We start from the raw sequence: 21,215 nt of genomic DNA on the forward strand, positions 1-21,215 counted from the left end.
ATTTGGAGCCCAGACGCCACAACTAGAGAAGAGAAAACCCGCATGCCACAACTAGAAAGAAGGCTGCGCACCACAACGAAAACCCCCGTATGCCTCAACAAAGATCCCGTGTGCTGCAACTAAGACCTGAGGCAGCCAAAAATAAATTAAATAAATAAATAATAAATCTTTTTTTAAAAATCCTAAAACTTATTTAAAAAAAACCAAAAAGACACATGCACCCCTGTGTTCATAGCAGCACTGTTCACAATAGCCAAAACACGGAAACAACCTAAATGTCCATCGACAGATGAACAGATAAAGAAGATGTGGTACATGTATAGAATGGAATACCAGTCAACCATAAAAAAAGAATGAAATAATGCCATTTGCAGCAACATGGATGCAAATAGAGATTATCATTCTAAGTGCAGTGAGTCAGAAAGAGAAAGACAAATACCATATGATATCACTTATATGTGGAATCTAAAATATGGCACAGAAGAACCCATCTACAAAACGGAAACAGACTCCCAGACACAGAGAACAGACTTGTGACTGCCAAGGAGGAGGGGGAGGAAGAGGCATGGACTGGGAGTTTGGGGGTGGTAGATGCAAACTTCTACACTTAGAATAGATAAACAACAAGGTCCTGTGTATAACACAGGGAACTATATTCAATATCCTGGGATAAACCATAATGGAAAAGAATATTAAAAAAAAGAATGCAGGGCTTCCCTGGTGGTGCAGTGGTTGAGAATCTGCCTGCTAATGCAGGGGACATGGGTTCGAGCCCTGGTCTGGGAAGATCCCACATGCCGCAGAGCAACCAGGCCCATGAGCCACAACTACTGAGCCTGCGCTTCTGGAGCCTGTGCTCCGCAACAAGAGAGGCCGCGATAGTGAGAGGCCCGCGCACTGTGATGAAGAGTGGCCCCCGCTTGCCTCAACTAGAGAAAGCCCTCACACAGAAATGAAGACCCAATACAGCCAAAAATTAATTAATTAATTAATTTAAAAAACAAAAGAAAACAACAAAAAAAAGAATGCATATACATGTATGAGTCACTTTGCTGTACAGCAGAGACTGGCACAATATTGTAAATCAACTATACTTCAATAAAAATTATTTTTTTAATATTATAGGCACTGAATAAAGAATAGGATTTCTGGGTTAGATACAAAACTGGTTAATGTCATACAGGGCAAGGAAGCTGTAACCTTTGGGATCTGGGGATTTTGTTTCTTTGTGTGTGTGTGTGTGTGTGTGTGTGTGTGTGTGTGTGTGTGTGTGTGTGTGGTATGTGGGCCTCTCACTGTTGTGGCCTCTCCCATTACGGAGCACAGGCTCCAGACGCGCAGGCTCAGCGTCCATGGCTCACGGGCCCAGCCACTCCGCAGCATGTGGGATCTTCCCAGACCAGGGCACGAACCCGTGTCCCCTGCATCGGCAGGCGGACTCTCAACCACTGTGCCACCAGGGAAGCCCTCTTTTTTAAATTTATTTATTTATTTATTTTTGGCTGCATTGGGTCTTCACTGCGGCTTTCTCTGGTTGCGTCGAGTGGGGACAAATCTTCGTTGTGGTGCGCGGGCTTCTCATTGCAGTGGCTTCTCTTGTTGTGGAGCACAGGCTCTAGAGCTCAGGCTCAGTAGTTGTGGCACATGGGCTCAGCAGTTGTGGCTCATGGGCTCTAGAGTGCAGGCTCAGTAGTTGTGGCGCACGGGCTTAGTTGCTCCACGCCATGTGGGATATTTCTGGACCAGGGATCAAACCCGTGTCCCCTGCAATGGCAGACAGACTCTCAACCACTGTGCTGCAAGGGAAGTCCCGGGGATTTTGTTTCTGATTTCTTTGGTTTTTGTTGTTTTATTTTTTACCTGAAAGAAATGATTTATATCAGTACCAGGCAAAAATCTGCATGTTAACATGTAACCTTATACAGTCTGGGCTCTATTCAATGGTGAATAACCATTCAAACAAAAGTACATTTCCCTAAAAAATAAAAAAACCTTTGAGTGGGCCTTTAGCTGCAGAATGGACAGTGTCCTTTATAGAGCGGACAAGATATGTCTGCCATGAGGGCCAGGAAACATTGTTACTTCAGTAGCAATAAGCAAGCACCAGGATCTTGGTTTCTAAACACCATTCTCCATTACTCCATGAAGTAATGGTTAAGTACAGAGCTAGGGCAGAAAACGTATAAGAGAGATCTAGAATGTAGTTATGTGCCAGAAAGTAAGGGAGTGCTCAAAGAATGGTGAGGGCTTGTTAAAAGGACACAGGAGCCTGCTTGAAGGGACTCCAACTGGCCCAATCTGGGGCAATTTAAGCATAGAAATAAATAATGATAGCAAAGGATTAGAATCCATTGAGTAAAATAAGAATCTGTGTGTCTTTATATAAGTAACTGGAGGAGAAGGGAAAGTGCTTCCTAACAGTGGAATGCCAGCCAATAAAGGCAGAAGTAATAATAAAACGAGAAAAAACACTATTTTGTAATACTCAGAGTAATGGTTGATTCAGGCAAAACATATCAATGAATGCTACAACTAGTGGATGAAAGTTTGATAAGGAACAGGATATTTATACAGTTTCAAAATATTTCCTATCAAATGATTGATTAATTATAGAGGAAAAAATAGTAACTTTACAATGGAGACGCTGACAGACACCACCTTCACTAAGTAATCAAAATGAACATTACCAGTAATAGGACAAATCAATATCGTGTACCTCCTAATACAACGTCCTAAGAAGGACACAATATCATTTCTGTAATATTATTGCCAAAATGCATAACCTGAATCTGATCATGAAGAAACATCAGACAAACCCAAACTGAAGGACATTCTTTGGATAATTAGATAATAGCAATGTATCAAAGTTAAATATTCTGACTTTGTTACTCCTTAAAGTATTTAGGGGCATATAGACACAATGTCTGCAACTGATTCCCAAGTGGTTCAGGAAAAATACATTCATGTATTTTATATATATATGTATATATATATACATACATAATGGTATATGCATATACTCTTTTATATGCATATAAAAGAAATGAAGGAGTATGGTGCTTGCAAGGTGATGAGGTTTGGAAATGGCTGCTAAAGACACAGGGAATGTGATTTGCTGAGAGAATAGGGAGGACCTGAACCTTCTGGCCTCCAATTCCACCACTTCAGTGAAGCAGCAGTGACCAAGTCCAGTGTCCACTCACCAGTCATCTTCCTTGTTGATCCCTGATCTGCTGTTGACTTTGTCTCCTTGAAAACATCTCTTCCCTCCACTTCCACTGGCATGGCTCTCCTGGTTTCTCCTTCTGCCTTTCCATCTCTTCCCAGCTTTTCTTTCTCTGCCTATTTCTTTCACGCATGTGACATTTAGGGTTCTGGTCTCGCCACCCTTCACAATTTCCCACCTCAGGTTCATCTATGCTCACAGCCTCCATGACCGCCTCATGCTGAAGAATCTCCCACCCTCATCTCCCGCTCAGGCCCTGCTCTTCTAAGTTGTATCTACATTTCCACCTGTCCTTTGGGTACCTGCACCCAGCGGCATCTCAAACTCAACATGTCCCAAACAGAGCTCGCTGTCTTCCTGTTCACTCTGCCACACTGTTGCTCCAGTCTTCTCTACCTCAGAAAATATCCTGTTCTCAAGACGGAACCCTGAGCATCATTCTGCACTGAGCACCTTCAGTCAGTCACTGAGTCCTGTCTTTTCTGCCTCCTAATTCTCCCTCAAACCCGTCCACTTCTATCACTACAGTCACCCCCCGCCAATCCGTTGACCCCAGCTCTCCTTGGATCATTGCAACGGCCTCCTAGCTCTCCTCTCCCCCTCTAGGCCACGCGTCACACTGAGGTTAAACGCCGTGGGTGAGCACTTTAACCTGAGTCTGAACTCCCCCAGATAACTCACAAAGCCCTTTGTGTTCTGCCCCTGCTCTCCTCTCTGGCCTCATCTCCTACTGCCTCTCCCCTCTTGCACCCTACATGCCAGCCCCTCAAACTTCCCTCACTTCCTCCAGCCCAGTATCCCCCCATCAATTTGGAAACCTCTCCCGTTCCTACCCTTCCTCACTCCACTTGCTTCTCCCACCCACTCACTCACTCTTACATAAATTGCATTCAGCTGTCACGCATCGCTTGTTTACTACCAGACTCACCAAGTCTGGTTGAGGATCTCCTATAATGCACTTCCCACCATAGTATTTGCCACGGTGAACTGTGATTTCCTGTTTGTCTTTATCCTCGTGAGGACAGTACTGTCTTGTCCACGGTTGAAGCCTCAGTGCTCGTCGTTATACCTGGCACATTATACCTGGCCACATACAATGATAGAGAGATGGATAGATGGATCAATAGATAAATGATGGATTGATAATAGGTGATAGATGATAGATAGATGATAGGTAGATAGATAGACAGATGATAGAGAATAGGTAAACGAACAAACAACTCAGTATAAATTCCAGAGGGTTTTGGAATCTGGACTCATGACTTCCTGAGAGCCATAGCAATACACTTTGTCAGTTTTACTCATTATGGCCGAAAAGTATCAAAGGCCTTTGAGGTAGAGATTTCCTTTTCCACAGCGAGGTTGGGAGTTTTACGGCTTTGAAGGAACAGTACTATGTTTTGCCACGTGGTGGCGCCAGCACAACACCAAAGAGGCCTTCAGAGGCGCCATTTCGCCCCCATCATCAGACTGGGGGTGATACCACCCACCCTTGTTGACAGTGGACAGCATTATTGTGGTGTAAAGACTTTACTAGGGGCTTGTATTCATTGTCTGGGAAATCTTGGCAATATTTACAGCTCTCTGAGACTCAGAGAAATCATCCCAGCTCCACAAAAGGGCGGAGAGGATTATTTCCTCTCCCACAAAAGTGTGTCAGCCTATTGTGCTAATAAGTGAGAAGGCTGCTCCCCTGCGGAACGAGGAGAAACCTTGGGGAATTGCTGTCTTCAGAAAAGCCGAGTACTCTTCCCTCAGAGCCTGCCTCTGAGGGCTGAGCAGGCCCTGGGGACTGAGAGGTGGGGCTCTGCAATCCTGGCCAGAGTCCTGCTTCTGGAAGGAGGCTTCAGTGCTCCTGGCATTTCCTGTGATGGGGCTCAGGGGCCCCCTCCACCCAAATCCCTCCCCCTCTCCCCCCCAGCCTTACTCACCCTCACCTCCTTAACCCTTGATGACTCCCTCAAGGCCCTTACAAGGCCCTGCAGAGGCGGGCTCCTGGTTTGCAGTACTTTGTAATCAGCCCTGAATGCCCCAGGGTATTTGCACACCCCAGTGGGTGGAAATGGGGTGGAGAGACTGGGCTGTGTAATGGCCAGTCTGGTCCCAGGCAGACTCCCTGAAGACTCTCAGGGCTCCCCAACCCCATAGGCCAGCATCAGCACCCACATCTGAAGGATAGACCAGTCCAGCCAAGGAGAGTGAGGGGAAGAGGAAGTCGGCAGGAAACAGACCTTGACCAAGAACCTTCTCATGTTTCTCCTAGAGTGGACATCACAGCCGCCCCACCCTGGGGCAGAGATCTTCTGACTCTCTTGTAGAGAGCAATGTTTCACCCCACCCCACGATAAACACAGACACAAGACACAACCCTCATGGCTCTTAAGCCTGGGCTCCTAAAAACTCTCAATTCAGGGACCCCTTTAGCAGGAAACAGGGCCCTAAGCAGCATTTCCCCCAACCTATATAAGTGACACAGCCATGGGAGATACCAGCAAGCTTTGCCTAGAGTAAGCTTTGTGTCTATGTTCCTTCAGTCAACAGACCTTCACCAGGGACCCACCAGGTGCCAGGCACTGTGCCAGGATCACAGGGTGAATAAGAAAGACAGTTCTCCAGTTCAGGAATTTACAGGCTAGCAGGGAATCAGACCCATTAGTATTTGTCGCACCTGGTTATAAGCACTGTAAAAGAAGTGACACAGAAAGTGCTAAGGTAATAGCTCTGATTATTCATTATTGTGTTTTTTGATTTGCATTCAAAGCCACATCACAGAATATACATTAGAGAGCACTTATGTCTTCACGTGACTTGCATTTTTGATCAGTGCCTATGTTGCAGGAAGGGGGACCCCTTCCAGGGCCCGACAGTGGGCTCTTGTCTAACGCTTGGAAATGAATTGTCTGAGGAGACACTCGTGCTGACAAAGCCAGAGCCTTTATTGGGAAGGGGCGCCCAGGCAGAGAGCAGCAGGGTGACGGACCGCAGGAGAAGTGCTCTGCCACGTGGCTCAGAGCCTTGGGTTTCATGGTGATGGGATTAGTTTCGGGTTGTCTCTGGCCAATCTCTCTGATTCAGGGTCCTTTCTGGTGGTGCGCACAATGGCTCAGCCAAGATGGATTCCAGCGAGGAGGATTCTGGGAGGCTGGTAAGACATGTGGACAGGTGTCTCCTCTCTCCTTTTGACCTTTCCCGTAGTTTTCTGGTTGGCGGTGCCTTGTTAGTTCCGTGTTCCTAACCAGAACCTCGTGTTGTAAAATAACTCATGCAAATTGTTGCTGTCTTTGCCTGGCCTAGGCGGGCGGTTTCAGTCAGTGTTTCCCCTAACACCTAGACTGCTTGGGTGGAAGGAAATTCCTCCAAGACACTCCCTTCTGAGTATGAGTCAGGAAGCCTAGGCCTCCCAGGCATAACCGGGTCAGAGGCAGGGTAACTGGGCTCCACTACGTGTTCCAACCAGAGGCTGGACACAGCCTGGGAAGCGGGCAGCAAGATGGGAAACCCACCCCTTCCCACGAGGCAGAGGCCCTAGTGCTGGCTCCAGCCCTCCCCTATGACTGCTGGCCCTTCAGCTGTCACAGCCCTTCTCTGGCCTCAGCTTCACATCTGTAGTGATTAGATGGGAAGAAATGGTCCTGCCCTCTTCTCCATCTCTAAGCCTGTCGCCTTTGTGATTCTCATCCTTGCCATTAGGAGCTGAAGGATCTCCATGCTCTGAGCCAGATGCTGTGTGGCCACATCACTAAGGGGTGACTCAGACCCAGACAGGGCTCTGAGGCTCCTTTTGTAATTCCCTCGTTTGGCCCCAGGCAGGGTCTCTCTTTGGAGGTGCTGGGCAGAGCCTATCTCTGGGCCAAGGAAGAACCTGGGCACCCAACACCCAGGCAGTGACAGTCTGGCATGGGCTCTGTAGCTGACCACCTCATCCTCAGAAGAGACTTATGCTAAGGAATGTCTTTCCGGGGACCTCCCTGGCGGTCCAGTGGTTAAGACTCCACGCTTCCACTGAAGGGGGCGCTGGTTCGATCCCTGGTCGAAAAAAATGAAAAAAAAAAAAGGAATGTCTTTCCAAGCTTTAAATCATGTGGAAATTTAAGTTATAAATTGTATGGAGAATGCCTTGGGCACCATTATGCTTCATTGTGCCTGGAAGCCCAAATTAATGTTCTAAAAAGTAAGTATCTTGGGCTTCCCTGGTGGCGCAGTGGTTGAGAGTCCGCCTGCCGATGCAGGAGACACAGGTTCGTGCCCCGGTCCGGGAAGATTCCACGTGCCGCGGAGCCGCTGGGCCCGTGAGCCTTGGCCACTGAGCCTGCGCATCCGGAGCCTGTGCTCTGCTACGGGAGAGGCCACAACAGTGAGAGGCCCGTGTACCGCAAAAAAAAAAAAAAAAAAAGTAAGTATCTCTAAGTCTGTAGAAAAGTCGTGTGTGTGTGTGTGTGTGTGTGCGCGTGTGTGTGTGTGTGTGTGTGTGTGTAAAAGAAAACAAACAAACAACCTCTCAGGAGTAAGAAGCTTCAGGCAGTGGAAATATCCTGGTTATTCTACCCCCAGCGCTGGCTGCATTTACAAGTGGCCCCTGTGATTGGAAGTTGGAAGCAGAGGGGATGATGGACCAGGCAGGTTCTGGGGCAGGAAAAGCCAGAACAATGTACACAAAAGGCACAGGCAGAGAAAGAGGAGCTGGTGAAGGAGGTTGAGGAAGAACAGGCAGAGAGCTGGGAGAACAGCCGGGAGAGGGAGTCATCCTCGGAAGCAGAGGGAGGAAAGGTTTCGAGAAGGAAGGGGAAGGACTGCAGTGCCAGAGGCAGCGCACAATACCTCAGGTGAAAACAGGGAAGCCTTGGTATCTGCAAAACAGCTCAAAGGGTGTGGCTCAAAATATTATGTCTAGCCCTTGAGGAGGAACTAGATCCTTGACTGAAGGTCTGGAAGCCATCAGTGACCGTGGCCATTGCAGTTTGCGGCGTGCTGATAAATAAGGGTCAGAATGTTCATTTTTCTCCCCATTCGCTCCGCAAACCACACTGCCTCGTGTCTAGGGCAGGGCTTCCCAAATGCAGCTTTGCGTTCAAATTCCGACTCCACTATACTCACTAGCTGGATGACCCCAGGGAAGTCACTGAAACTCATGGTGCCTCGGTTTCCTCATCTGTAAATGTGGAAAAAATGACAAGAAATGAAAAAAATATGTGTAGAGCATTCTAGACAAAGACAAGCTCTCCCCAGGCTGCTCTAGCCACTGACGATACAGCAGAGGCACTGGGCTGGCCATTTCTGCCCACTGCTGACTTCTAAGAGGCCTGATTTGCTCAGGAGTCCCCAGTGGGTTGGCTGGGGATTTCTCAGGCGGCACTGCTGGCCCCCCAACCCCACTGTTTTTCCTTCTCTCTCTCTTTCCACAGGTGTCAGGCTTGCACTGTGGTGCAAAGGCTCCCCTACCTCCTCTGCTCCCTCCCTGCTTTCTCTTTCACAGGTATCACCCCCAATCAATCTCTTGCACGTCTAACTTTGTGTTGGCATTTTGCCTCCTGGAGGACCCAAATCGACAAACTAGGTAAAACAGAATTCTTTGCTACAGGACTTGCCTGAGCCTTTAATGTAAGAATATACATTATGGTTCTCAAGAGGGGAACATAATTGGAAGTGTTTCCCAAATTTATTTGATCACTAAAAGCTAACATCCACACACTCACAGCCACAATACCATAGAACATCCATTAACATCTCATGGAATTTATGATCTGCTAAGTAAAGTTTTGGTTTTTTTGTTTTGTTTTGTTTGCTTTTCTTTTTTTTTTTTTTGTGCTAGAACCATTTTAATATAATTATACACATCTTCCAAATCCAGGAAGAAAGGTTTATGCATATATAACTTTTCCATTTAACATCTGCAAACATAAACAACGAGGATCTCAGTTTAGAAATTCATCAGGGTCAGAGCAATTGACCAACGTGTCTTTACTGCTAGGCTTACCAACAGCAAATTACAGATGAATTAGTGTCCTTTTGTTTCTCTTCTCTCACCTTGTCCAGAGACATTCTGTTGTAAAGTTTCAGTGCAGCTCACCTCCAGCCAAAGGTAATCGTTCTAGATAAGTACTCAGTTGCTCTGAATTTACTTATAATTATAACCTCTTTAATCATAGAAGAACCCCTGCAGAGGTGGAGTTCAAGGTTGCATACAATAACAGGAGCTCACTGTTTTGAAGTCTAGCACAGATTAAAAACCACAGATGTACCATTTATATAAGACGTATACTGATTGTCTCTTAAACTACATATTGACTCCTTGTGAACATTATATATATATATATATATATATTTTTTTTTTTTTTTTTTTTTTTTTTTGCGGTACGCGGGCCTCTCACTGTTGCGGACCACAGGCTCCGGACACGCAGGCTCAGCGGCCATGGCTCACGGGCCCAGCCGCTCCGCGGCATGTGGGATCTTCCCAGACCGGGGCACGAACCCACGTCCCCTGCATCGGCAGGCGGACTCTCAACCACTGCGCCACCAGGGAAGCCCTCTTGCAGAACTTTTTATTTTCCCTGAGGTTAAGCATCCGGGCTATGGATTTGATATGACCTAGATGCTTTATTTTCTCTTCTTTTCACTTGGAGAAAATAATCTAAAGAAAAATTCTACAAAAAGAAGGTTCTACTATATAGCACAGAGAACTATTTTCAGTATCCTATGATAAACCATAATGGAAAAGAATATTTTAAAAAAGAATGTATATATAGGTATAACTGAATCACTTTGCTGTACAGCAGAAATTAACACAACATTGTAAATCAACTATACTCCAATAAAAACACAATATTGACCAAGAAAAAAGAAAAAGAAACAAAAAGAAAAATTCTACAAAAAGAGATTCCTTTGCTCTGGCCCTCTGAGACACACACACTTTCTCTCTCTCTCCTTCTCTTCTTCTCTCCCTCCCTCTCTCTCTCTCTCTCTCTCTCTCTCTCTCTCTCTCTCTCTCACACACACACACACACACACACACACACACACACACACACCCCTAGTGGCACACAGGCCTGTGGCCCGCCCCCAGGCAGCTGTGGGTAATCCCAGCTGCTCTGACTCACCCCTGCTCTCAGGGCTGCGTGACTCACTGCATCAGTGAGGCTAATGGGATGTCTGTCTGTCTGTCTGCACTGGTGAGTTCCTGTGGAAGGGATTATGCCATCAGAAGGAGATTTTGCTGGATCCAGAGAGATAGAATCATGTGAGAGGCTTTGAAAAGTACAGAGCAGTGTTTATTCAGGTTTTAAAAACTGAACCTTGTCCAGTGGCGGGTGTAGTCATCATGATGGGTAACTATAAGTAAATATGAGTAGCTCAGGACCACCAAGTTCCTTTGTGAGCAGAGTCCTGTGTGCAGAGGCCCTGAAGGCTGACGAATCATCGGCCAGGACTGCAGAGAAGAAGGTGTGGCCCGGGCCAGAGGATGGTACTCCCGGGTGACGAGGGGGTTCCTCTGTGAAGGGCTGCAGGAAGCTTCTGTTATGGCTGGTTTGCCTTTGTCGCCCAAAGGCCTGGGAAGGGGAACCTCAGCCACCTGCCTGGGAGGAGGTGCTTTCCCAGGATGGGCTGTCCTCCAGCAGACCGGCTGGAGGAGAAATCTGCCCACTCTGCTGCTGGACGGGTGGACAAGCTTTCTCCCAAGAGCCCCCGGGGGCTCAGTGGCCCAGCAGTGAAGGAAATTAACAGCTTCCAGGAAGGGTTGTCTCTTTCCTCTGCTCTCAACTGGGATGGTTTCGTAAAACACTTGCACCAGAAACCTGTGACTTAGGAATGAGTGCCTGTGTCCCCCATTTCATCCAAGGGTACAGAAAGCAGAGCCTGGTGGTGGCAGTGGTACCCGTCCATCGGGCAGTGCCAACTGGAGATGGAGGATGTCAGGTAAAAACACATCCAGACTTAGGTGGGGAAGACTTCTATCAGAAAGAAAGACTGTTGCAACAGGGGGAACTCTCAGGTCTCAGAAAGCTGCAAGGATCTCAAAATCAAAAAAAGAAAACACAAAACAACAATTTGTTTTTTAATAGAGTAAAGGAGGGGCGACAGAAATAAGCAGACTCTTTGGAGGGGAAGCTGGACAAACAAGGGGAAACGAATGGGGTCTGATGGGAAAAGGTCATGCTGGGGGTCAGGAGATTTCCCGGGAGAAGCTGATAAGCGGGACCTGGTCTGCTTTTTCTGTGTTTGCTCAGACTTGGAGGCAAGAGAGAAACCTGACTAAAGTTTGGTCAAGCAGAGTGTAAGAAATGGACACGTGAACACCTGGTCAAGGACAAGATAGATTGAGGGAGGAGGAATAAAATTGGTGAATACAAAACCAAACACAAATGGGGGCTGTTTCCATGGAAATGGAGTGCCTGGGAATTCCACTCCTGAAGCTCTTGGTCCAAAGGGCTCCGTTCTTAAATGTGAATAAATACTCGTGGCAGCCAATGCAATTCGAAAATCCTATGAAATCCGGGAAATTTAGAAAGTGGGGAGTAATAGGCAATCCCCCAAAGATTCTGAGGGACAGAGTAGTTCCTTCATATGCAAACCACTCCCCCCCACTTATAGAATGGGTGTGTGGCCCTCATGAACAAGAGCAGTGCTGACTTTAAAGCTAGGAGGAGGCTGGCACCCTGATGACGATTGTAAGGCCAACTGGCCCGAGGCAGGGGAACACAATCAGATTCACAGGTTGCATCAGACCGAATTCTCCGGACCACCCAGTTCCAGAAACTGCCCTGGAGACATTCCGGACCACCCAGTTCCAGAAACTGACCTGGGGACTTTGAACCCGGCCCAGCCTTCCCGCCTTTCGCAGGGCAGGACAAACCCTCCCCCAGGATACCCGAAAAGACCCCCAAATAAGGAATACCCTGCGCCCTCCCAGATTCACCACACCCCTTTCCCTTCTTCCCCTATAAAATCTTGCCCAACCCTCGCCCAGGTGCAACTTCTCTGGCCCCTTTCTCTCGGAGCAGTGAACCTCGCCCGGGAGCGCTCCCCAATAAAGCTCACTTGAAGCTTTCCTCGGTTTCGTGGTGCCGTTTGTTAAGATCCGACCTTACAACGATGGAAAAGTACCTGCAGGGCTGGCTCATACCATCTGCCTGCAAACCTTGAGGCCATGGAATCTCTGACTATGAAAGAATCCCGTAGGTCACCAGCCCCTATCTCTGCAGCCCCTCCAGCAGAAGGACCCCCATCTGGCTGGCCCTCAATCATTAAAGACCAAACACTTTGTGACCCCAGGTGATTCTGATACTCAGCCGAGTTGGGGAACCCCTGACCCCCTGAACACAGCCAGTGCTGCTGGAAGCTCTGCGTCACAAGCCACTATTTAATTAGTTTTTATGTTGAATTAAAATCTGTGCCCCTTTAAGTCGATCACTAGTTCCACTTCTCCCTCTGGAGCAACACAGAAGGAATACACTTCCTCTTCTCCAGGACTATCCTGTAAACACTTGAAGTTAGCGCATCGAGTGCCCAATATCCATCTCTTATCCAAGAAAAATGCCTCTATTTCACTTGAATATTTCTCACCCATTTTATTTATTTCTCCATCATTTATTAAGATAATGTGCACATGACATAACAGAGCCTGTCCACAAAGTGTCTGTTAAAAGAGTAAATAATGGGGGCTTCCCTGGTGGCGCAGTGGTTGAGAGTCTGCCTGCCGATGCAGGGGACACGGGTTTGCGCCCCGGTCCGGGAAGATCCCACATGCCGCGGAGCGGCTATGCCCGTGAGCCATGGCCGCTGAACCTGCGCGTCCGGAGCCTGTGCTCTGCTACGGGAGAGGCCACAACAGTGAGAGTGCCGCGTACCACACACACACACACAAAGAGTAAATAATGACTCTCATACAAATATAAAATAACTACATGTCAAAGATTTGATTTAACTCATGAATAAATGAGGGAACCAGTAGATATTAAAAAAAATAGTTTAAAGGAGAATGCAAAAGAACAATTAGGAATGCTGAATGGAATTTGTTAATAGATGCAAAACTGAGGGAGGGAATCCGTTTGATTGCGCTTCTACCCAAAGAAGTTCATTTGCATATACATGGACAATCATTATTTGCATTACTATCGATTTCTACAATGCACAGAGTAGTAAAATACCCTGAAGACTGTGAAAGGCACAGACCGCTGCAGATCTGACCCCTGGCAGGGTGATTAGTCTTCACCTAATTCCATAGAACACCAGGAATACTTTGTAATTCCAAAGACTTTTCAGTTTTTCCTGACAGATCATTGTTTCACTAAAAAATCCTGAATATTCAAATCTCAAACTGTCCTTCAAGATTGACTAAAATGCCACTTTATCTGGTGTTCCTCAGACTAAAAGATAATTAAAAAAAATAAAAGGTAAAATCATGACTCACATACGGATATAAAAGGAACAAGTTTTAAAGATTTTATTTAACTTATTAATTAAATGAGGCAACTAAGCATACGTTATGACTGATTCAAAGGAAAAGTCAAAGAGGCACAGATTTATATGAAGTAAAGAATAAAGAATATTGAAATGAATGTGCAAATGGACTCAACTGGCTTCTCCACGGTGGGGAGGGAGATCCTCCGCCCCACACTGAACAGAATTAATTGGCATGTAGAGAAAAATTATTTTGCACTGTTACTGTTATCTACAACTTTGGTTGTAAAATGACTCAAAAACAGTGAAAGGCTGGAATCAGATAACTTGGGAGAAGGTGCTCTAAACCAGACTTTCTCAGCCTCGGCATTACTGACATCTTGGGTGCTGACTAACAATTGTCACTTCCCATCTGGTTCTCAAAGTTGCTGACCTTCAACACCCGCTGAAAGGAGTTCAGGGTGGAGATCAGGAATGAGGCGCTCTGTGCTCTGAGAAAAACTGGCAGAACAGGCCTTTAGATAGTTAGATATTTTCAGGAGAAGATTTTATGAGCCCAATTTCTTGCACCTTCTCACATCTAGGAAAGCACTAAAACCATTCATGGAGACGTCTCCTTGTGACTAGCTGCAGCCTTCTGCCAAGATGTGAGCTTGACTGTATGTATCCCCCGTCACCAAAATCACATGTGTACTGTCCTCCCACCTCTTCGGAGCAGTTCCTCAGAGCTGATAGGCTGTCTCCCAGGCTATAATTCTCATTTTGCCCCCAAAAAACTTAACTCACAGCTCTCACGTTGTGGTTTTTTCTTTCTTTTTTTCAGTCGACATGGACCACGTAATTCTTTGTTTTGTGGGGAGCCGTCCTAGACGTCCGAGATGTTTAGCAGCATCCCTGGCTTCTACCCAATAGAGGCCAGTAGCACCCCATCATAACAAAAATTATCTCCAGACATTGCCAAGTGTCACCCAAGGCCGGGAGGAGGGGGCAAATTCACCCTCAGTTAAGAAATACTGCTCTAGGGCTTCCCTGGTGGCACAGTGGTTAAGAATCCGCCCGCCAATGCAGGGGACGTGGGTTTGAGCCCTGGTCCGGGAAGATCCCACATGCCACGGACCAACTAAGCCCGTGTGCCACAACTACTGAGCCTGCACTCTAGAGCCCGCGAGCCACAACTACTAAGCCCACGCACCACAACTACTAAGCCCACGCACCACAACTACTGAAACCCGCATGCCTAGAGCCCGTGCTCCACAACAAGAGAAGCCCACACACCGCAATGAAGAGTAGCCCCCGCTCGCCACAACTAGAGAAATGCCACGCGCAGCAACGAGGACACAACGCAGCCAAAAATAAATAAATAAATTTAAAAAAAATTAAAAAAAGAAGTACTGTTCTAAACAGTGCATAGCTTTCCACTGAAACACGAATTCTTCCATATTAGCACAGAGCTGGAGAGGAAGGGACGACCGCATTCCTTGGCACACACCCATTCTTGTGTATGAGCCAAGAATCTCACGCTACCTCTTCAACGAGCAGAATGGTCACAGTGGCCCCTAACACAGGCAGTGTTCTAAAGGCTTTACCAATATGGACTCCGTCCTCCCAGTTAAAAGTGAGTTTCAGATAAATAGCAATTAGAGAAGAAGAAATTTTCTTCCACCCTTCTATGTTCTTCCGGCTGGTCTAAAAATTAAAGTGACATGAGGCAGGTTAACAAGAGAAAATCAAATAAAAGTTTAATACCACGTATACATGGGAGAGAGCCAGAAAAACTGAGTAACTCGCCAAACTGGCTGAAGCCCTCTCCTTAAACACCATCTTCAGCTAAAGACAAATGAGGATGTTGGTGGTAGGAGTTTGGGACTTCAAAGGGGCAGAAGACAATTGACTTGGAGATGGAAAAGCAAATATTTGGTAAACAGATGTTTGCTGGGCCAGGTGGAGACAATGGGACACAGGGAGGAATCTGGTCTCTAGGCCAGTCTTCCCCACCACAGTGAGCCCACATTCTTTGCACACATCTCTGGTGATGGCTCTCTTCTGAAAAGAGGCCCTTTATCTAAATTCTTTAGGCAGTTACCGGGAAGGTCAAAGCTTCTTCCTGAGTCTTTTGGGCCTTGACTGTTTTCAGCTCAAAATAATCCACATGCCAGAGAGATATTTTGGGGTGGCAAATTTTGCTCCCCTACGTAGGAAATAATTTTTTAGTTTAAGTATGCCCCCGTGCAATATTTGGGATATACTTATACTAAAAATCATTAGTGTTTACCTGAAAATCAAATTTAACTGGGTGTGTTACCAAACGCAAGTTCATGTGCCTGACACACAGCGAGACCAAACAAACTGAAACAGAGTTTGGAGCAGAGAAAGATTTGTTGCAGGGCTATGCAAGAAGGCTGTCTCATGCTTAAAATGCCCCCAACTTCTCCAAGAAGTTCAGCAAAGCATTTTTAAAGGCAAGATGAGGGAGGGGCATGGTTGGTTGTTGCAAACTTCTTGGTGTTGGAATCCTTCCTTCTTGTAGCTGTTCATGTTGGTCAGGTGAAGATGTTCCTGTAAACCTCCAATGAAACAAAAGTTATTCTCTGTTTTGCAACTTTTTATCTCTATATGAATGTACTCTTAAAGGTCAGGGCCCTGAGAATAGGCTATCCTGTATATTTCAGGCTGTAGATAACATTCTTTTACAAAAGGTTCGGAGCCAGCATGACTAAACACAGGCAACAAAACAGATCTAATATGGAGTCAGATTTGTTCTTTCCTATTACAGGTGGATGTATTTTTATTTGCCAAATCTAGCCACCCTATCTGTGATCATATAGCTAACCAGTAGCAGTGTGTAGCTACTGGTCATGATTGTAACATGCCTCTGGTGACTTAGAATTCCTGTTCTGCCTCTAATTAGTTGTGCAACATTGGATGATGTCATTGAACCTCTCTGATGCTCAGTTCTCCCATCTGCCAATTGGGACTATAGCGGAGGGACAACCTTCTCACAGAGCTAATTTAGTTCCCTGGAGCTCTCTCCCCGATCTTCTGACTCACAGGGTGTGTCCTGGAGAGTCAGGACAGCCCCAGCCTCGCGTTTCGCCCAGGGTTGGGTTTGAATCCCCACTTTTCCACCAGGACGCCCAGGTGCACGGCGCGAGCCGGCTCGTCCATCCCAGGCGCCGGCCGCAGGTAGCAGCACCGGACCCGTGGGCCGCCGCCGCCGTCCTCCCGCCGGCGCTGTGCAGGCCGCCGGCCGGCAGGGTCTAGGGCCGCGCGCCGAGCTGGCGGGGAGCGGCCAGGCCACGCCCCGACGCGCGGAGTGCGCTGCCCTGCCGGGTGAATCATCAGCCGCGGCGGCCGCTCCCAGTCCCGCTGCCGCGCGCCGAACCCTGGCCGCGCCCCTGCGGAGCGACGCGCAGAGCAGCCGCTGAGACTCTCGCTCGCGCAGCGCGGACACCGGGCCGACCATGGCGGGCATCGCGGTCAAGCTGGCGAGGGACCGGGAGGCGGCCGAGGGGCTGGGCTCGCACGAGAGGGCCATCAAGTACCTCAACCAGGACTACGCGGCGCTGCGGGACGAGTGCCTGGAGGCCGGGGCGCTCTTCCAGGACCCGTCCTTCCCGGCCCTCCCGTCTTCCCTGGGCTTCAAGGAGTTGGGACCCTACTCCAGCAAGACCCGGGGCATCGAGTGGAAGCGGCCCACGGTAGGCAGCGGGCCCGCGGCGGGATGCGGGGCGGGCGGGGCGCGGAGACCGGAGGCGCAGCGACCGGGCCTCGCGGCAGCCGAGAACCAGGCCCAGCGCGCGGGGAGCCCGGGGAGCGCGCAGAGCCGAGCCCCGCAGCCGGGAGCCCCGTCCCCGCGCTGCCCAGCCGGGGACTCTGCAGGCGCGGGGTCGGGGGAAGCTCCGCGGTCGCCCGTGTCCCCTCTGCCACCTACGGCGCCCGCAGGACGGGCCGAAATGCACGCTGCCCGTAAATCCCACTAGCAGTCCCGCCAAAAAAAACTCACAAAAACTGGGTTGATATAGGGGGAACCTGGAGAAAACTTGTTGGACTCCGGTGGGGAGAGAGTCTGCGGAGAAGGGAGGCAGGGTGCCGGGGGTGGGGTGGGGGTGGGGTGAGTGAGACACTATCCAACCGGGAAAAGTCGGTCTCTAACTCGGTTAGGCTGCTTCAGGAAGGGAGAAACTCCACGCCTGGCCTGGTCCTTTGTGACTAAGGATTGCCTCATGCAGCCACGGTTAGATTTATCCAGTCGGAGTTTCCTGTTTATTTTTCCAAATGGGGGCCGACCTCCCTGTAACATTTACCCTGGGGATTATCAAAAGGACAGGGGAGATGCAGCCAGGAGCCAGTTCCTGCACCTTACTCACCCTCCCAGAATCCTCACCCCTGCATCTCAAGGGCCCCTCGGTGTTCCCTTATCCCGCCCCGCTGGGTCTCTGTCCTCCTTGCCCTGGCAGGCCTTGGAACAGTTTCCTTCCTGATTAGTTTGTCCATCCTATTTCCCCTGGAACCCCTCCTGGCCCCATGTCCTATGGGACACTTCACCGATCTTCCCCCACCAAACCTCAAGGAGGCTTCCTGGGAAATACAGGCTCCAGACTCCTGTTAGGGAAATAAACATTCCCGCCCTGCTCCCACTTCTCTGAGCCCCTCACCCCCACCCGCTAGTCACCTTCTGTTACTCCAAACCCAGCCCGTAGGCAGCAAGTTCAGTAGGAAGTGTCCTTGGCCTGGAGCACTTGAGTTCATTTCTTGCTAACCTGCGTGAGCCGTTTAACCTCCCTGCCTCCGTTTCTTCGTCTAAAAGAGGCGATGCCTACATAGTTTCCTCTCCCCACTGGTGCACCAGGCCCAGCACCTTTTAGTTTCTCAAGGGCACCCATCTCTTTCCTGCCTCACCTGCCAGGGATGCTCTTTCCTGGTTTTCTGGGGTCTGGCTCACTTACTCTTTGGGACTTAGTTAGATGTCACCTCCCCAAAGAGATCTTTCCTGACCATTCTTAGCAGCCCCCTTCTCATCTTGTTATTCTTTATCACTGAACCCTGCTAATTTCCTTCATAGCATTTTCACAACTTATAAATGTAATTACATATATTTGTTTGTCCTTCCTAGTGAACTGCAGGGACCATGTGTGTATTGTGCACCAGTCTATCCCCAGTGCATTCAGAGTATGCATTCATTCGTTCATTCATTCATTTAACAATACTTATCGAGTGCCTGTTATATGTCAGCCAGTGTCTTAAATGATTGGGATACATCTGTGAACAAAGACTGACTATTTGTGGAATGAGTGAATGCAAGACTAATTAGCCTCAAACAGAATTACAGCTGTGAAAGTGATAAACGAGAATGTATTCGCCTTACATTTGTATAGCACTTTACAGTTTACAAAGTGAATTTACATACTTCTTTGCTTATTCTTTCATTCACTCAATAAGCGTATCTTGAACACCTACTGAATGCCAGGCACAGTGCATATGGTTTCTGCCCCTGAAGGCTTTAGGAGCTAGTGAGGGGACCACAGACAGGTCACCCAACAGTTGGAAATGCCTGTAGGACTTCCAGATGGGGAAATAGAGATCCGAGACCATTTTAGGGCCCCAGATTAGGGCGGGACAGGGTGTTCACTGCACACCCAAGGGGGAGGGTAGCTGTTATTGTCCCATTCAGCAGTTGAAGAAATTGAGGCCGGGGGAGGTTAGCTATTCGCTCATACAGGTGTCTGGGGTGGAGCCAGGACTGTGTCCAGCCTATGGGTGTCCGAGAGCCACAGCTCACAGCCGCCCTCTCTGCCTTCTCCAACACCACTGTGGTTCGGGTCAGCCAAGGCGAACAGACACGTGTCCACTGGATCTAGATGGAAGCAAGTCATTGGTAACTGTAACAGAGCAATTGCAGTGGCATAGAATTGCAATGGGGTAGAAGCCGGATGGCTGTAGACCCCAAAGTAAGGAACCGGAAATGAAGAGCGTGCCCAGCTAATTCCAGAAGGGGGCCTGTGAAAGGAGAGGAGGAAAAGTGTCAGGGAGAGTGGGACCTGGGGCTTGAGAGGCTGGTTTTCAGATGAGAGCAATTGGAATGTGTTATATGTCGGGTCCCAGAGAGAAAAGCAGCGGGGAGACGGTGAAACGGAGCCACCAGGAAGTGAGAGTAGGGTTGCAGGAGGGAGGCAGGGGAGCAGGCCAGCCCTGGAGCGGGGGCTGCTCCTCTGGCCACAGAGGGCTGGGGGCTGGGAAGGAGGCTGAGGAGCACAGGGCTGCAGTCCCTGTGGCTGACGAAGAGGCACAGCGAGGAAAAAGCCGGCACCACCAGTCGGGTGGGAGCGAGGGCAGGTGTGTGAGTCCCCACCTTACCCTGAAACATCTAAGGCCTCTGAGTGGTTTATGATTTGTTTATACTCAGCTGGCTGAACTTAGCCTCACACCTGCATCTCCTGCCTCAAGTTCAGTGATTATGATCAACTCCTCTAGTAATAATTAATAGTAGGTGACTTTTATAGAGCTCTTACCAAGGCATGTGGACATAGTCATCTCATTTAACCCTCAGAACAACCTGATGTGGTAGGTACACTTGTCAGCGCCATCCCCATTATACAGATGAGGAAACTGAGGCTTAAAGAGGTGAAGTAACTTGCCAGGGTCATAGAACCCATATAAGAAGTGACAGAGCCAGAATTCAAACCCAGGTTGTCTGACTCCAAGGCCCAAGCCCTCAACCCCTTTCCTGGGACTGTTAAGTTCCGTATTTAATTCCATGCCCTTCGTGTTGTGGACAAGTTTCAATTTCCTGAAGCATCTCTAAGGGCCACTCTAAACTTTTCCTTCTTTGGAGAGGGTGCCAGAGGTGTGAGGAAGTTTCTCAAATATAGTGGAAAAATCCTTCTAGGGTAAGTGCCTGGCACACTGAAGATTGTCAGTATGATTTTTGGGCTCCCAGCACCAAACCCAGTCTCTTCCATCAGCAGGATAAGTGTTTGGCTGGCAGGCCTTGGGCCAAGCTGGCTTCATTTGCCTCCGCAGAAAAGCATTCTCACTGTCCCTGTCATTCCCCCAAACAGCCCAACCTTAACAGGGAAGGGACAGTGCAGAGGCGTGAAAGGAGTGTGTTCTGCTGCGGATTCCAAAAGAGCCTACAGCCTAAGCTGGGATGGCCAGGGTCTAGATCCAGGCCTCACCCAAGAAAAGCTGCTGCCTGACAGGGAGGGGGGTGGGGGGATGGGTACAGGGGGCTGGGCGCTCTGGGGTGGAGCTCTTACCAACCAAGGGGTCCCGGCCGAGGGAAGCCCAGATTCATGCCCTGACTTCCTCTGTGGTTTTGGGGTGGGGCTCTTCAGAATCAGGAAGCATACTCAGAGGGGGCTGCAGAAGGGCCAGCACTGTTCAGGGTTAGGTTCCAGCAGGCGACTTGTGGGACAGCCCTTGGAGGCTTGTTAGTAATCCATTAGGGGCAGGGCAGGAGGGAAAGAATATATGGTTTACACCGGTGAGTTCAAATCCCAGTGCCATCTACAGCTTACGAGCAGTGTATCTTGGGATATGTGGCTTTATCTCTTAGCCTGTCTCCCCACCTGTGAAATGGTGTCGGTGTCCATCT

General features: G+C 48.6%; 2 protein-coding genes across 2 annotated transcripts in view; one reads left to right on the forward strand and one right to left on the reverse strand.

Moving 5' to 3' along the window:
* The window catches only part of CAPN8 (calpain 8), a 101,125-nt gene extending 84,041 nt beyond the window's left edge, over positions 1-17,084 (reverse strand). The window contains 2 exon segments of the mRNA XM_030868595.2: positions 16,740-16,896; positions 16,949-17,084. Coding sequence (XP_030724455.2) covers positions 16,740-16,896; positions 16,949-17,084 — 293 coding nt within the window.
* The window catches only part of CAPN2 (calpain 2), a 62,352-nt gene continuing 58,204 nt past the window's right edge, over positions 17,068-21,215 (forward strand). The window contains exon 1 of the mRNA XM_030868392.3: positions 17,068-17,319. Coding sequence (XP_030724252.1) covers positions 17,083-17,319 — 237 coding nt within the window. The 5' untranslated portion in view covers positions 17,068-17,082. The remainder of the gene's footprint in view (positions 17,320-21,215) is intronic.

This window comes from Globicephala melas, chromosome 1 (assembly GCF_963455315.2).
Source record: "Globicephala melas chromosome 1, mGloMel1.2, whole genome shotgun sequence".
Taxonomy (NCBI): Eukaryota; Metazoa; Chordata; class Mammalia; order Artiodactyla; family Delphinidae; genus Globicephala; species Globicephala melas.